Source organism: Lissotriton helveticus, chromosome 2_2 (genome assembly GCF_964261635.1).
Source record: "Lissotriton helveticus chromosome 2_2, aLisHel1.1, whole genome shotgun sequence".
NCBI classification, from domain to species: Eukaryota; Metazoa; Chordata; class Amphibia; order Caudata; family Salamandridae; genus Lissotriton; species Lissotriton helveticus.
In genome coordinates this window covers 189,864,408-189,883,139 of record NC_136060.1, presented here as the reverse complement: position 1 = coordinate 189,883,139, position 18,732 = coordinate 189,864,408, and the positions used below count along the sequence as shown (strand labels likewise).

The 18,732-nt window shown below is 43.3% G+C and overlaps 1 protein-coding gene across 1 annotated transcript in view; it reads right to left on the bottom strand.

Annotated features, from left to right (window-relative positions):
• Positions 1–3,554, bottom strand: part of TMEM156 (transmembrane protein 156) — a 199,499-nt gene extending 195,945 nt beyond the window's left edge. The window contains exon 1 of the mRNA XM_078678334.1: positions 3,415–3,554. Coding sequence (XP_078534460.1) covers positions 3,415–3,514 — 100 coding nt within the window. The 5' untranslated portion in view covers positions 3,515–3,554. The remainder of the gene's footprint in view (positions 1–3,414) is intronic.
• Positions 3,555–18,732: the final 15,178 nt, after the last annotated feature.

The following is an 18,732-nucleotide window of genomic DNA, read 5'->3' as shown; positions in this document are numbered from 1 at the left end:
CCCAGCAGGGGGAAAGAGGCAAAATTCTCCACCACGATGGCAATGTTTAGTAAAACATAGTTTTCCTTAGAAAACCCTCACCCACCAGGACTGCCTCTTGGTGGCATGCTTCATCATTGGGGTTCATCCCAATCCGCTGCAGATCAAGTGAATACCCGGGAGCGCTTAGAAATAACGTCTATGATAAAGACTGTGTTGATGAGGACAATGGGAAGTAAGTGCTAACAGGTTAAAAATACCTGACTAGTAGGACCCTTAATTTATTCCTGCCTCTAGTCGGTATGGTGAAAATCAGGGGGGTCTGTTTGAAGAAATAGTCTACAATGAGTTTATCTCTTCAAATTGGTCAACATGTTTCGAGCCTTTCCCCTATTGGCTCTTCATCTTGACCTATTGGAAACCAGTTCCTATTGGTGCCCCTCCTTACTGTCCCTTAATAGGAACACAATAAATAGCATGCCATGTGGCTGAGTCGATCTTTGTCGTTCTGAGGATATCGTCGATGACCCTGATGGTGGCGTCTTGAGGAATGTTGGTGTACAAGGCTTATACATCAAGGGTTACGAGGAATATAATCTCATGCTAATTGGGGAGATTATCAATAAGGCAAAGTGTTTCTTTTGTGTCCTTGAGGAATGATGGGGTGCTCAATACCAATGGTTGTAAGAAATTATCGCAGAATTGGCTCATGGGTTCCAAAAGGGAGCCAAAGCCGGACACTATGGTTCTTCCCACAGGGGGTAGTACATTTTTATGGGTTTTAGGAAGGATGTAGAAGTATGGGATTGTGGGTGTGGTTTTTACCAAGAAATTTGCTTCATTCTTCGTAATCCAGCCATTGGAGATTGCTTCATTGACCATAATTCTTATTTTATCGGTCAAGGATTCAGTGGGGTTTGTGTCCAGCTTTGTGTAGTATTTGGTGTCGGCCAATTGTCTCTGGCACTTGATGTTGTAGTTGTCGGTGTTCAGGATGACAGTCACGCTGCCCTTATCTGCTGGTTTGATGACAATGTTGGAGTCTTTGTTGAGATCCATAATGGCTCTTCTTTCTCTTGATGGTAATTTGTCGAAGGGAGTCCTGGGTGTGAGGTGATAAGATGACTTTTTCTTCATCAAATATTTTTAGCCCACCTGTTTGTTTGTTCTACATTTGTTTGTATACTTCTTGATTTACACAATTTACCTACCCACGAGAACAACGATGTGACTCGTGGGTCTTTTTCATATCAAGATATCATGGCCCACCGATGGAAGACTATCTATTTGGTGCCTACTCTGTTATAGGTAACACAGCATCAAAAGAATTTGTTTTCTCAGGATGACTGGAGGACATTTTAGAAGCAGCAGATTGGTCCAATAAATGTATTTTTAAATTGCTTTATTTTAAATCTATTGCATAGGAGTCCTGTGATGTTAGCTCAAAGCTTTAAGCTTGTCATAATTGAGCCTACAGTTCTGTAATGGAATTGTATTCTCCCCCACTAAAAGTGACAAGTGGTTTGCAGGGCCGAACTGGGAACACAAACCAGTCTAGGAAATGACATCGGACCGGCTGCGGTGGTGTTGGTGGGAAACACTTATGCTGCTTTTGGCACAGGGACCAATATTGCAGCCCTGCTGCAAAACCTGCCCCCTGTACTAAAACCGGCCCCCCCACCGGTCCAAAACCGTCCCCCCACCCTTCCGGCCCACCAGGAAATCACCCGGTGCCCACTATGGCCAGTCCGGCCCTGGTGGTTTGTAGTCTATTAAAGACACGGAGGAGAAGATTATCCCTCCTGACCACATCCATGTTTAAAATCTCTAAATTCTTTTTCAGTTTCACAGGGAAGGATGTTTCACTTACAATGAGAGATGGGTGGAACCACTATTATGGGGCTAATCTGCATCTTCAGAACAGCTCAGACTCCACCGTTTTGTCGTTTTATTATGCAAGGCACCTGTTTTTTCCACAAGATCTGTTCAAGTATGTTTTTTCCTAACTTGACAAAGAAGAGGCCGGTTGCTGCTCTGCAGGGATTGTTATCCGTAAGGCTAGCTTATGATTGGTGCTTGCACTATGACATCATGGGCACTTTAGACTGATGAACTCCATTAATCTGTTTACTGGCTCATTTTTCTCTTCCATGTTGTGTGTTCATTTTGCTTTGCTACTAGAGAAGTACAGTAAAGAAGGCATAGTCATACCCTGCTCCTCCCTGTCTTTAATAGCATCCAAACCTCCTGTCACTTTTAGCAGGGGAGATTTCAGTCGTTTTTTTATTTAACTACTTGCATTTACCCTTAATAAATGCCTAATCTGGAGCTTGTACTAGTCACATCTCACCAAGTCTGTTTTATCCTACAATACACAACTTGGTTGCAGCCTGCTTTGACAAGTAGGAAACAAATATAAAAGACACCACGTCACAACGTACCTTGCAGAGTCATTAGATTGTGAGGAAGAACGGACGGACTTTTTAACATGTTCAGTTTCTCGGAATCTTTTCAGGAGGGGCAAAAATATTTAATAAAACCGCACTAATGAATAAACTGAGGTTGCGTGATGCCCCAGAGAGACGGGTGCTCAAAAAGAACTCTGGTATAATTAAAAGAATTATGATCAGATTAAAAAAGCACAACCCCTCGCGGAGATAACGCAGTGGGTTACTGTTTACAGTTCACGGCGTCTTTTGCCAGTTATACATTTGCCTCGTACAATTACCACATAACCGCGGGTCACGCCCCGGTAGTGGGCCACCGCTCAAAGGAACTTATGCAACAGCCTGCCCTGCTTCTGCCCTCGAACCACCACACATTTTTGATGAATGTGTGTGGGGGGTTGCTTTCCACAACCTTAACGGTTTTTAAGGTATGAAATCTGTGATTTTGGAAGCACATTATAAAATCGGCCATTGCAACATGTTGACAGTAAAGGCACAGAGTAAAATTACCGAATGCCCGTTCGTCCCAGTCCCAGCATCCCCGATAGGGGCAGGGTCGGGGCACTCTGTTTAACCCAACAATAACACAGTTTACATTTCAACCTGCTAAAAAGATCGCCCCCCTCTTCAATACAAACCCAACAGAGACAATATCTTCCCTGGATTTTTTATAAACTCCCCCTTTCTCTTAGCTCTCCCCAAATATTGGCATGCACGGTGCACGGTACACGTTACACACATGAATTGTATAATCAGATCAACCAGCGGTTGCACCTGCCAGCTAGTGGAAAAGAAAGAAAAGATAGATAAATAAATAAAATCTGAAAGGTGCTACTGGCGGTTTCAGCAGATTCCAAATGCCCGCGTTCTAACACCCCTGCCCCGCGTCCATTGCAAACTGTGGCGCGCGGACTGGGAAGAAATTGCCCTTTTATTTGCAATTTATGAGACAGAAGGCAGCCTGTTGGTATTAAAGCGGTAACCCTACCTTCGCGCGTCTTGAACAGCTCCGGCAGGCAGATGATAAACATGATGCCCACTGCAGTGAGGAGTTTCGTGAGCGTGGACTTGGCGCCGGCCCTGCACATGTCACGCTGTAAGTTTGTTTGTAGGACGCTTCCTGGTTCAGCGAGTGTCTTCAGTGATGTCGAAGCCGCCCGCGCCTCCTTCGAAGTCATTTCCTTTTTGAGCGAAACTATTTTTTTGTCCACAGCTAAGCTTTTTTTATGTTGCGTTGAGTTCCATCAGCTAAGGTTTTTTGCCTACCGTCATCAATTTTCCACGAAGATAGCCAAATTTCAAAAAACATTCAGAATTTGTTTTTATCTAAGCAACAGAAATGAAAATATGATTTAGGGTAAAAAAAGAACAGTAGAAAAAAGGCTCCGCAACATTGTGCGCCTCCTGCTTAGGCATGCCTTTGACCTTTAGGACACAGGGCCCAATTAGATAAAATCTTACAGAATGTTGATGCTGCTGAACAGTCATGAAATAGTAAAAAAGCGGGGCAGTAAAAGTTAAATACGTGCATTGAGATAGATAGTGGGCTAGTCTTAAAACAACGTTTTTTCAAAAGTAGATGTGGTTTTCACCTGCCAAATCTTCAAGTGCAAGTAGTAAAGTCACACCTGCTCACAGAAAAAAATATTTATGAATATGGTGCTAGGTCATTTAAAATGCACCAGTGGCAGATGATATATATATTATATTTTTTTTGCACTACTGCTGGGCAGTTTTGCAACCGTGTTGTTTACGCGACCCGTACCAAATAGTGTTTTTTGCACTGGCTGGTTTGATTACATGTCGTTTTTGCACTATCAGTGTAAAATGGGTGCGGAAAATTACATTGAAGCGCTGCAAACATTGCCTGGCCCCTGCCTAATGTACATAATCCACCCTGGCCCGGTACTTCACAAACGTGCCTGTAGGCATGTTAAAATAGGCCCGGATGCGAGGAAGTTATATGATCTGAACAGAAGGCGCATGGTGGTATATCATGAAAGCAATACACTGCAGCCCAGGGTACTGCTCGCAGAGACGTGTTACACCCACTCGCCGTGTTACACCCACGCACCACCACATATCGTGAGGTTTTCGCCGCTGCAGCGCGGTACAGCGTGCATACCTCTCCGTTACCATCGTGTGCGTCAGACGTTCCACCCGAGCACACGAAGCAATCTTCAATTATGGTCACCACAATGACATTAGGCAATGTCTCTTGGAGCAGCGCGAGCTAAGGGCCCGTTTATGAAATGGGCCGCTTATCCAGAGCGTGCCCCATCACGTGCAAAAGTGACTCGCTTGAGTTAAATACGGGGTTCCGCGTTTACCTGTTAAAGGGTGCTCTCCTGTTACGAAACAATGCCACAGCTAACAACAAGCATTGGCAAAGCCAATAGGACTGGCTTAATGCAAGCCAGCACATCCAAGCAAGGCCATTCACAAATTCTGTTTTTGCATTGCACGGGCAAATACGGGTTATCACAATAAAGCCTGCCCGCTGGCTTTTGCAATACTGGGATAAAGTAACAAAAAAATAATTTTGTATAGAATGCATGCAGCGCGTAGCGTGGGTTGGCAGCGCCGGGGGCACAGCAAGAATCCTTCCCTTCTCTTTAAAAACGTTGCGCCCCTGCGGCCCCGCCCACGCTCGCCGCTGCATTTGAACTAGTGCTTAATTGAGCCTGTGGTTGGCGGTGGGGGCCACAGCACATATTTTTGGTGACCAGAACTTATTTTTCTGCATCAGACATTTACCAAAAGCAAGAGAGGGACAAGCATTTGCAAAGCAATAGGTCTAACGTTTGCGAGACTTTAAGCTATTGCGATAGTAAAAGACAATGCCTTTTATTTATCTGTTTTGATAATTAACACATAAATAAAAGGCATTGTCATTTACAATGCCAATAGCTCAAACTCTTGTAAATGCGAGACCTAACTATTTAAAAGAAGCGGTCGCCATTGTCCCAGGCTGCTTGGAAAGTGATAGCGCGCATGGCACGCTGAATGTTGCAGGAAAGCATGTCTACTTGCAGTAGGAGAAACTCATTAAAGAAAAGAAATCTTACAGACATACGGTGTAACAACAGAGGTAAAAGGGCCACTCCTCATGGGAGGTTACAAATGAAGACAAGGCGGTACTAAGGAGGGACTAACTAGCCTATTAATGAATCAGATGTCAGCATTTGCAAAGGACAAATACACAAGCCAATGAAAAATATAAGCAGTTAGTGGGCAGAGCTTAAACTCCATATTCGAATACAGCATGCCTCACAGAGAGCAGCATATGCGCTGCCCTAGCTCGTCCTAAAAACACACACAAAAGGGAAAGATGGAGGAAGAGAAAGACAAAAAAAAATCACAAAGGAGAAAGCACGACTCACAAGAGTGAGATAAAGTGGTGGGCGTGTCTGGTAGTGGATTAAAGATGCACAAGGTAGATTTTAACTTCTAACTGCTGGCTTCCAAGCACAACTTTGAGCCCTGGCACTCATTCTTTGACAAATTAAGCTCTTATTGAACATGATAAACAGTGTGATACTTAAGGGTACTTTTCAGATGTAAAATAGCGCCCACACCCTACGGATTACAATGGAAGCACTTTGTGGATGTCAGAATCATACTCCAAATAGCCAATAGTATGAAGTGAAGGCGTAATGCTCCTCTGCATGGAACAAAAGCACACTCTATGCCAGTTTTTTTCTTAATTGGTAAGAATGTGGCTTGACGGGTTTACTGTCAAGCCAGATCTGAACCATTGTTATGAATCTGTGTTTTAAAAAAAATGTAAATCCTTATTCTATTTTCAGAACTATGGGGTTGATTACGATGTTGTGCCGAAAGGCTCCAAACGGCATTCAGATAGTCCGCATCCGTGTCGGAACCTGCGTTCTGACCGCCCAATTACGATGTAAGGTAACCGTTCGTTCTTTCCTATTCTGTTCCGACCGGCATTCAGAGAAACCAAGCCAACTTGTATAGCTCTACGCGTTTCCGACCGACACATTTGTTGTCGGATACGGACAGCCTTTCCGACTCGGTCTGTCTCACACTGATCAGCTGTCGGAATCCGACTTTGGTGGCCCGTAGCAGGCCCTGTTCACCCGGAGGCCTCCGGTTGGGGCTCGTCGGGGTACCCATGGGTCCCCTGTATCCAACCATGGGATGTATGTCATTACTACGCATGCATTTACAACGCATGCCTTTACCATGCAGGTTTTACAAAGCAAGTCGTTACAACGACTTGCGTTGGGGGGCGCTGGATAGTGAATAGTTTAATTTACTATTCCAACTCCAGTCCCTGTGGATAGTAGGGAAGGTTTTGGATAGTAAATTAAACTATTCCCTATCCTACAGCGCACCCCAACGCAAGTCGTTGTAACGACTTGCGTTGTAAAAGTTGCGTGGTAAAGGTAATGCGTGGTAAAAGTTGCGTTGTAAATGCTGTTCACCCCAACCATGCACAGTGTGGCAGGATCCAAGGGGTGCCTGTGGGACGGTGCAAGGTTTTCCTCAACCACCCCTTTTTTTAATGGGAGCCTGTGTTGTTGGTTGGAACACAGGCTCCAATTGAAGTCAATCGGAGTCCATCCGAATGGTGTTTGGAAGCATCGTAATCGGTTGGTCGGACTCCCTGAATCCGAGTCGGTCGGAAAGGATTCCAACACCGAGTCGGTTCCGACCGACATCGTCTCAGGCTCTTTGTGTCCAGTAATATTACCTGTCTCCCATGCACTGCTTTACAGAATGGATATTAGTGTCCCATTAAGATGTAAAAAGCACTTAATTTATTGATATCATGTGTGGTAGCCTACTCTATATAAATGTTACAAGTTAGTTGATCTTTCAGTTACTGGATTACTGTGTTCTCTTGCATTTGTGTAATAGGGTCTAAGGCCACAGTGACTTTCTTCCTCGAAATGGACATGGCCTAAGAGGCGTCATTAGGGAATTCTTTTCAAGTGGCATGTTTTGTGTATTTGAAGGAGTGGCTTGAAACGTATAAGTTAAAATCCTGTTGTTCCCATAGAGTGACCAGTATTTTAGTACCTCTATGTGAGCTTGCAGCAAGTGCATTCAACATTGTTATACCATACAGACATGTACCTAGAACAAGCCAGACCTACTGGCTTTGCTAATGCTTGTTAGCAGTATCAGCTAAACGAACAGACATGCACTTAAAACAATCCAGACCTATTGGCTTTGCCAATGCTTGTTAGCAGTGTAAGATAAATGAGCACAAAAAAATATTTTGTCGTGAATAATTATAATTGAAACATTATAAATTCTGAAAATATGAGCTTGTAACCATTACTAGGGTATGTGAAATGGAATTTGTCTGCTAAGTGTCTCGAAAGCTCCTGTTTTTTCTTCACACCACTTTTCTCTGCAGTCTCTATGTTAGACACACCCATTTTCTCCCCATTTCTTTCTGAAATCCTCCATATGTATATTTCACACCTTATCTCTTTCTTCTTCAGCACCCTCTATTCACACTTTCTTGAATGCACTTCCTTACATCACCTTCAGTTCAACAGTCTCCTAAACCCAGCACACTACACTCACATATACGCACTGCATTTTCTTTTACTTTCTCTCTGTAAACATTTCAATTAAACTTGGCACACATGATCATGTCTCCATGCAATTTGTGGAGAGGCCAAGGATTGGATGAGCATTTATTCTGAACACTTTTATGACCCACTGACAGGCAAGTGCTTCTGCCTTAAAACCAGACTTTTTAATTGTGCCCCATTATAAACCCCTTTATAATCACCCACCCACAATCGGAACCCACAAAAACAAATATAAAAGCTCATGCTCATGCACTCCAGCACTGGTAAAGTGCCCAGAGTCCTAAAGCCAACAAAATGGTCAGAAAAAGAGGAAGAGGAAGGCAAAAAGTGTGTGGGCATCCTTCAGAGAAGTGCCATTTTCAACACGACCCCCACATCCAGCCTATAACTAGGATAGCCTAATCAGTATCTTGAGGGACCTCCCTGTTTAGGGCAATATAACCTGGCCAAGGCCCACTACTGCAGGGGCACTTGCCTCTTATACACCTCTCTTAACCCAGTTTGATCCCCCTGTCTATGCTCTCAGGGGCCACAGAGCTAACCCATGGGGAAATCTTCTCCTTACCTGTGGACCACATCTGTGCAGCACCTAACTTTAACTTGCTCACAGATGCATCCCAGTAGGCGGATAGTACCACCATGGCCAAGGTGATCAGCTTTAGCCATGGGGAGCAAGGCCGCAAAGAAGGAGTCAAGGGCTCTGCTCCTAAACAGTCTGAACAACAGGATATTGTGTGTCAAACTGAGGAGGCAACAGTGAACTAGCAAGATCTTAAGGTGATACTATGCCCGGAGTATATCTCACAAGGCAAATGGGACACTCGCAACAGAGGGAAGGTTTTGAAGCTCTGTTCCCACTTGCCAGGCCTATAAAAATCATCTCGACAGACATCGATGGAGTGGCATTTCACCCCTGACACTGGTGATATAAATGAGACATGGAAATAACTTTCTTTAGGCCAGAACTGGCAAGTGCCCTGAGAAGGAAGAAAAAACAACTAGAAAACAGAGAAATACAGATTAGTGAAGCAGTCCTACCGAAATACCCAGCTGTTTTAATGGAAAAGCCTGATGACTTACACAAGAAAAAGGATCAAGCACAGGGTAGTAACATTAAGGTAAAGTCAATGACCAGTTCTATCCTAAGGGGCATTAGATAGGCACCTAGAATTATGCCAATCAAAGAAGGAAATTTGCAAATTACAACAAGCAATGGAGGGGGCTTCCACCAATGCACCATACTAGCACAGAGCTTGCCAGACTGGACATGGCTCCCATAGGTGCTCACCTCATGTACCTAGCAAACAGGCACAGAACAACACAAAGGCAGTGATACCCTGAATTTAAACATCTGTTTATGGAATATATGTGGGTTAAATTATGGTGAAGCCAAAAGGTCAGCTATTAGTGAATTAAAGAGTTTTAATCTCATCGCTCTCCAAGCAATTTGGGCCCTCCATTTAACACCTTGGCCTGATTTTACAGCTTATGAAGCAATGGCAACAGCCTCGCAGACAGGGTAAAATGCCTCAGGAGGAGTGACAATATACGTGAAGAACGATCTGGCAGCAAATGTCACAACACTGTGTAAAGGGCATGGTGATTACATCTTTGTTAAACTGTCGCTGATACATGCGACTAAGGCAAGATCTAGGATCACAACGTTCTAGGTTGCATTTACTTGCATCCAGTTAAATCAATAAGAGAGGTAACAATAAGTACCTCTAAGTACATAAGTACACTTTTTCCAGATTGAAGAAACTCTCAGCGCTCTATCCGTGTAATATGTGGATAGTGTTGGGCGATTTCAATGCAAACCATTAAACTACAAGCCCAAATACCCCATTTGTGGCCCTGTATGATCAAAGTTGGGCCATACCTGCGATAAGGAGGCAATATCAAAGACCGGACAAACATGGAGTTACTGTGGCATCTGTTCTAAACCAGCTGGTCCAATAAGTGCTGAATGGGAGATCTCAAACAGATTCGCCAGCGGCCCACACGCACGACTCTTGTTTTAGAATGGCCACTTTAGACTATATTTGGGTGTCCATTGCACATTTTTAGAATATCCGTAAGTTTGCAGTGATCTCAACTTTGGCCAGCAACCATGCAGCGCTCGTCTGTGAAGTCCCAGCTTTCCCAAAATCAGAACCATCGGCTCTGAGGAACAACTCAAGCCTGTAAAGAAAGTATGGTGGGCCATTATAAATCAAAGCAAGCTCAGTGCAAGGGTAGGCCTGTTCATAAACACGCTTAAACAAGAAAGCAATGATATAATCATGGCAAACCTCTGGGAACCAGTTGTTGACTGTTCTTAAAGAAAAAGAGAGTGGCAACCTATTCTGGCTTGCACATAGGTGTTAGAGTTGTCTGTGTCAGTAGAGTTGGGATGTTCTAGAGTGAGGGGGAATTCCTCCTTTTGAATATAGTGCCCTCACACACCCTTGCCAGTGTCATGCTTCATCATCGGGCATTGCTCCTCACGGAGCCCGTGGGGGACGAGGCGTGAGAGCCCCGCGAGAGGGCTCTTTATTGGAGATCTTTTAAGGAGACGCCGCAGTTATGCATGTAGGTGTGTGGGCCTGGGACAGTGAGTGAAGTGAGTGAGTTAAAATTAACAGCCACTACCTAGAACCTAGTTTTATTCGGGGGTCCAGATGATAAGGTTAAAACTAGAACAGATGTGGAGCTCCTCTTGGAAACAAATGTAGAGGGGAGGGATAAATGTTATCCTGTTGCTCTCACAATCCATGAGGGTGTATGAAAAAGAATAGGGTCAACATATTTTGCGCATTGGAATGGTCCATAAGGGATCCAAAGATGCTTCGTCAGGACCAAAAAGGTGAAAAGAATAGAAGAGAAAATGACCAGGGATCAGGGACAAAAAAGACCCCTGTATACCTGTAATACCTATAACCAGGTGTTGATGCGTCTTAGCGCTAGTAGGAACGTGTACTTCAAGTTCCTTTGCCCAACCTAGTGATTTAAAATAAGAGAAAGACATACAAACATGTAAAATTCCAATGTGGAACACATTTTAATGCTGGTATTCACTAGGACTCAAATGTGCTCGTGGTATGATATTCAAGTCCACAAGCACACCAGCGTGCATGCTTAGTGAGGAATGCCAAGGTAGACATTTTGCCAATGCGCAAACAAATTTGCATAAGGTGCGCAGCTCCCTGTGTGGTGAAAGTCACACATGGGTGGTGTCAATATCAGTTAGCTGCGCAGTGACAAATGCGTGGGAGTTTAGGCACAAACACCACTGATATATTTATCTTGCAGCTAGGAAAGCGCAGTGACGGTGACAGCATTTAAATCACGACTGGCTGAAATCAATGAGGAAATGAACGAACATAAGGAGTTCCTTACAAAACAAAAGATTTCTAAACTCCAGAAAGACGTTAAACACTTCAACAAAGTAAAAGTATACCCATAAACCAAAGAAGACTATGTGATCCAGAACTATGAGACAACGTCATCTGATGAAGGAAGCAGCAACCACTCGAACAGATCTAGATCGACAAACAGCGACTCCAGCCACGAGGGCAGAAATTACACAGGAGTACACAGAAACAACATCTGCGACCCCTATTCCCTCATTTTCCATCACAGCCATTACAACCACCCCTATAACCGGGACAGTGGATGGGACCTCCACCAATGTGGAACATGCCACCAGGACACCACCTACAAGCACCACAATACCACCTGTTTTCTTTCTAGTAGCTCCTTGTCCCCTCTCTACAGTTTGTTGTAAACCAGTTGTTGACCACCTAAGAGAAAACGTAAATAGTGCAGCGATGACAGGAAGAGATATAGCACCATTACAATTTCATCAAGTGGCTGAAAGGAGGCAGAACATTGCAAACCTAAAACGCAGCTTAAACAACGCAATGCACAGGATCAGTAGGGACAAGGAGGAAAACGTACAACTACACCTACAGGCCATCACAATTCACCAGGAGTATAGAAAAGCTTATATGTCCTTAAGAGGGGAGAGGAAGATTGGAGGTGGAAGAATGCACACAAAGTGTTAAAATCAAAGGATCAGTGAAAATTCTGGATCTGTGTGAATATATGTTTTAAACCACACCACCAGACAATTACCACAAACATTGCCCCCAGTGACTGGGAAGCTCATATTCAGGCTCTCTACTTGGAACCTATGGTGGATGATTGTCAACTTAAATTCAAAGAGAAAAGTAACAACAAGCTAACAAAATACCCTGATCAAGACGGCGACAATTTGCCAGTTGCATTAAAGTCAAAAACAACTTCACTCGGTGCAAGATAGTCAACCATAATTCATGCTAATCAATCAATAAAATGGACAATTATCTCTTTCAACTTAAAATATAAAATTTTTGTGTTATTCCAATAAAACAATTTGAAAGATAAAAACAAGAATAACGGTGTTTCATGGTCAGTCAATACGTAATGATAATATGCAAACTGTAGCATGACTTAAGATTAAATAATAAGCATCTCTTAAAAAAATAAAATAAAATACATAGGGCCAGATGTAGGTAGGCAAATACCGGTCGGTAACGGCCGAAATTCGGTAATTTCGGCCATTACCGACCGGTATTTGAAAAATGAGATGTATAGCATGTAAAAATACAGATTTGGTAATTTTACCGAATCGGTAATATACCAAATCGGTATAATTACCGAATCTGTATTTTGACATGTAGGTAGCACTGTAAGCAGTGCTACAGGGGTTTTAGAATTCTTAATTTACCACCAACTAGAAGTTGGTGGTAAATTAAGAAAACCTTTTAAAAAGCATTTCTTTTGCTTTTTAAACAGTGCCATGGTGCAGACATACATGTCCTAAGGGCATGTATGTCTGCAACATGTGCACCCATGCACAATTGAGGGGTGCAACAGGGTGTCAAAGTGACACCCTGTCCCCCTTGTAAATTTGGTAAATTTACCGAATCGGTATTTACCAATTCGGTAATTGACATTGATTCCTATGGGAGGCCCATAGGAGTCAATGGCAATTACAGAATCGGTAAATAGCGATTCATTAATTACCGAATCATACCGATTCGGTAATTAATTCGGTAAAATTACCTACATCCCGATTGCCAGTTCTTAAATACCGAATCGGTATGATTCGGTATTTAAGAATCGGTAATCTGGGATTACCTACATCTCGCCCATAGTGTACAAAATCTTAATGGTGTACTTCGTATTTCACTTAGTCAAGTTTTCATATGTTAGAGCATCCAGGTGTGAGAGATCTCTTTTTCTCCTAATAGCCCTTAGTATAAAAATGATGACTGAGTTTATAATTTTGATGTTATCCCAACTACATATAAAGTTAAAATCATGGTTGTAATAAAAAAGCATATTTGGTATAAAAAGTGGTTTTAAAACTGATTTCCGGATATCACTATAAAAAATACAAAAGAGTATAAACTGCATCGTAGATTGTAGGGATTATCCATCACATGGGCAGAATGGTAGTTTGCGGGACCATTTTTCAGTTATAGGAAATGCTATTAGATTGTGTAAAGTGCCGAGCCTTAATCCGGTTAGATAAAATATATGTTGTGCGTTTCTTATCAGGATTAAATATGTTTGTATTCCCTTCATGAGCGGGCGTCCACAGTAGGTGATTACGCTTTGCTTGCTCCCAGCATCATCCATTCTTACACACTCGCTGGCAGTGATATATTTGAGCTTCAAGTCTCTTTTACTGAGCTTTTTTTCAAAAACGACCTTACAGCTTCTTAACAAGTTGTGTATATGTTCTAGCCACGGTATCTTTCTACTGAGATCGAGGGCAAACAATCCATAATTAGGTCTTTGGTAAATTTTGTTTCGTCTTTTACCCATATCCCCCGCCAAAAAGTAAGTCCAGCTATGTGAACAGTATCACTTAGGTTTGGTACAAACAAATCTTTATGCACTATATAATTAGCTGCAGAACTTGGGCCTGCCAAGAATCTTTCTAAGAATTTATTTTCTTGTGTTTGCTTGTGAAACAGTATTAGCTCTCCCCCAAATGGCTGCCCCATAGCAAACCCCTGGCACACCTGTACTTTTATAAAGGGCAAGTATTGGTTTATTTCCTATTTTGGCTAAGAATCTAAGAATGCCTTCAGTTATTCTTAGAAATTTCAGATTACATAATTCTATGTGTGTGTTCCAGGTGCCATTTCTATTAAAAACAGTCCCAGGTATGAAAAGGATAAATCTTGATTTATAACTACTCTTCCCACGTGGTGCTGTCTAGTTTTTTGCCTATTACTCCCACATGTCATGACAAATGTTTTATTAATATTTAATTGAAGATCCTTTTCTCACATGTATAGTGCAAATATTTTGATTAGGCATTGAAGGCGATTTGCTGTCCTTGATAAAAGGACAGCGTCGTCCGAGTACTGGAGTAGAACGCATTCCTATTTTAGGAACATCTACCATTTGCTTTTGTAAAAAGGAGTCTACGTTATGTGCTTATTGTTTATCCTGACCTTACAAGTAACTATGTTGCCATGCTCTAATAACTGTGTAACCTTTGTAACGATGTAACCTGTAACTATGATCTGATCCTCATGTAAAGTGCTCTGATACCTCCGGGTCTAGCCATCGCCATATAAAACCTTTAAAATAAAATTAATTAATTAATTAATTAATACATAAAGAGAAGAGGAGTGGAGCTAAAACGCATCCTTGGCAAATCCCCGCATAACCCTAAAGTCCGGGGTATATTCGCCCATGGTACCATAGTGTATTCTAGAAGTTAGATAGGTGTAAATCTGGGATAAATATACAATAATGTCTACTGGGGCTCCTAGCTCTTTCATTGTTTGCCATGGTTTGGCGTGATTAACCAGATCAAACGCACAGATGAGATTCACAAAGCAGAGGTGTAAGGCCCCTTCCTTGGCTAGTGTGCATTTCCCTATTAGAAGCTCCAGATTTACACATTGCTCCACCATCCTACTACCCCTTCTGAACCCATACTGTGCCTCCGTCAAGATGTTATTAGCGTCGGCCCAGGTTTCCAGCATGATTCTTCCCATTACTTTAGAAGTTGAGTCAAGAAGGGATATTGGGCAATAGCAATTGGCCTTACCTCTATCCCCTTTTTTAAAAATGGGTATGATAATGCTTTGTACCCAGGATGCGGGCTCTACCCCTCTTAAGATAGTATTAAAAACATTTAGTAAGATTGGTGTCCAGAAATCAATAATATGTTTAAAAACATCAATGGGTGCCTCGTCTGGTCCGGTAGCCTTGCCATTGGCACTTTTTTGCAGGGCAGTTTTAATTTCCTCTGGCGCTATAGGCGATATATGTACAGGCTCAACCAGTATAATATTACCATTAATGCAATTAGAGACTTTGGCTGCATCTGGGTTAAAGATACGTTCAAAATGTGGTATCCAGTCTTCTGGGGGAACGACAGTATCAATTATCGCTGCAATATTCTCTTTGAAAAAAGGGTGTTCAATTGTCTTCCAGAATAAGGCTGTCTCGGGTGTCAGCAGCCTGGACTAATTTTTCCCAGGCCTCCTCTCGGATTTCCAATTTTCTTTGCTTCAAAATATTTATATATTCTTTCCTCAGGGTACTTATTCTGGTACTATCCCTAGGTATATATTTCAATGCACATTGTAATTCCCTGTTTACACTAGAACAATCTTGGTTAAACCATCTGGCATTTTGATCACAGGGCTTTTTTGTGTTTTGTGATGTAAGATCTCCTGCAATCTCGCTTATAATATTACCAAAGGCAGTTATTATTTTTATGTCTATAAAGGAGCTATCCAAACAAATATTTTTATCAGTTCATTTTTTCCTTTTAAGATTATCCATAAAATTCTTAAGGTTCACACCTGTCCATTTAATTGAGACTCCATTATTGCCCTGGGATTCTATATTTGTATCGGCCGCCTTGCCCCTATCCTGACGTGTCAGGCAGAGCTTCAAAGACAGGGCTAACGGGTTATGGTCACTAAGCAGGCTTGCTCTAATTAAAACATTTTCAACCAGACCCCTGCAGTTGGCTGACACAATGAAGTGGTTGATGTTAGAAGATGAGCTGTGAAGAACAGTTTATACCCACTGACTGGGTCTCGGCGGCGGGGGAACCGCCCAAGTCTTCCATACCCTCCTTATATAGAAAAAAGGAGACGCCGGAGCCTTCGTCTGCAGGAGGAACCAAGTTTTATTCGAATAGCCCGGGCTATGGAACTGTGTCCGAAGCTCGTCGGAGACAAGACAGAGGAGGCTGCTGCTTCACTCTGCAGCTTACAGGCCTTATATACACATTTCCCACCTTAAGAAACCAGTTTGGGGTGGGGGGTGCCTGGCGCCCCCAACTCAGAACTGCAGTTACACCATTCTTTGTTCAGGCAGGACAGGGGTTGCAACAGATGGTACAAAGATTACGGACAGGTCTTGCAAAACAGGATATGTACGTGAGAGAACAGACAGATCTTGAACAACAGGATATGTGAAAGAAACAAGTTCTGGGATGGTGGCGTGACCAAGTCTTGCGAAACAGGATGGATGTGTGCAGGAGTTCAGATCGAGGGTGGTGAGGCCAATTCTTTGTTCCCTTTTTCGAAATTGGCTCAACCACAAGGAGCAGGAAGGGTAGTTTGGTCGTGGCAGTTAGAATTTCATCAGACATCAGCAGAAACAACCAGGAGGTTCGTGCAGAGGTGTTTGACACGAAATGGCAATGCAAAAATAATGGAGTCCTGACACAAAATAAATGCCGACAAGAAGGACACTTTTCCTCAGACCCTCCTTTTGCCATTGAGTGGCAAATACTCTAGGAAACGTTGATATTCATGAGATCATCTGTTTCTTGTTGGAGCGTCTTCATACTGGTGTCGTGAATGTTAGAGGGTTGAGGCCTGAGATCCTGAACACATGTTGCACAGAGCATTGGCAGGCAGTGAATGCACAAACAGCAGGAGACTAGGGCAGGCACTCCCAAGGCAAGGAAGATGAGGACCCTCCATCCCCATTGGGAAAGGAGGCCCCAGATCCAGCCTGTGAGGGACCAGTTGCCTTCATCCTGATGAATTTCAGAGGAAAGGTGATGCAGACGTTGGATGGCATCATATACTGTGGGTGCGTGATCTGGAATATACACACAGCAGCTGGAGCCAATCAATTTACACACACCACCACGATCAGCGAGGATGATGTCAAGGACCATAAGATTTTGAAGTGTTGCAAGGCGGTTTGCCTGCAGCTCTGCAGTGATGTTGGAGAGGGCACCAGCTGTTTCTGTGATGGTGGCCTCAAGGACCCTGGTCAGTCCTCGTATAGTCCGACTGTTTGCCATGGGGCCCCAGAATGGGAGGAAACCCTTAAAGAAGTCCCCGGCTTCCTGGCCTACTGTATCCTCAGCGATATGACACCCCTACAAGAGCGGCGCAAAGTGCCCTTCATCAACAGGTTGTAATCTCCATGGATAGAATACGTTGGTGGAAGGAGGAAGGCCAGACAGCAGGTACCAGACCAGTTATGGGGGAGCCAAGTGTAGGCTGCTGTGCCACAGACAAAATACGTGTTGGGGGACGCCACCAACTTTGGAAGAGACATAGAGTTTAAAGTTTCAATGATGTCACAGATGCTAGTACCAACTTTCCTAGTTCCCAAGCCATGGATGCAGACACAGCCCCGCACATTTATAACATTCAGAGTGTTTCGTACATCAGGTAGTAGCCTTCTGGCGCGAAATTTGGTAAATGTTTGTCGAGAAGTTGAGTTAAATACCACCATCTCACCGAGTTCATCCGTTGGTAATAGCAATGTTGATGAGCCGGTCGGGCAAAAAGGGGTGTTGGTATTGCCAGACCTGTTTCGCCAGAAGTCATCTCGAAATGTTCCAAGGACAGAATTGGCAGTACCATTGATAGTATAGGCCTCCTGCATCAACATCCACCATGCAAGACAGGACCCAGAAATGGAAAAAGGATAAGGAAAGAATGGGACAGGTTGTGTCATAGCTTGTGGCATCAGTCCACATACCCAACAATTGGAAGTATTTATGATCAGCTGATGATGATGTAACATCTGGACAAAGGTGTTATTGAAAAATTCTGCACGGCGGGGTAATTCGTGGGCGGGTAACATGAAATACTGATGCTCTGTAGGAGTTGGTGGGGTAACAGGATAGTAGATCAGTAACATCCAACCAATGATAGACAAGATGATTGAGACAAACAGCGTCACCACGGGGGCCATGAAGCACTTGCCATGTAGGAGACTGACATATCGTTTCTGGACTTGGGTGTATTGGACGTCTGCCATTGTACTAAGCCAGGGACCAGTAGTGGCTGTCTGTGATTGGTGGTTGCTTCACTGGATGCAGGTGTCAAGAGCCCTAGGGGTGTACCTTAGTCTGACATACCATCACCGGTCTTAGCCGGGAGATCACAGCCCTACAGCCTGTAGGTATCTGAGCGAAGTGAAGGGTAAGCCTTCCTTCTGGAACGCAAGTTATATCGGGTAGAAGTAGGATCAGTATGGTCAGGGAATAATTGTTCTTGATGCTGAGCAGTGTGAGGGAAGTGTTCCACCTTTCCCTTTAGTATACTGTCACTCTCTGCTTCCGTAGATGTGAAATGCAATCTTGCGTCGCTGAATGGAACAAACGTCGGGACTATTTCTGTCTCTGAGTCTCCTCGTCCTTCTCTCACCCACTGATAATAGGGGAGAGGTAGAGGCACTCGTCTGCAGTA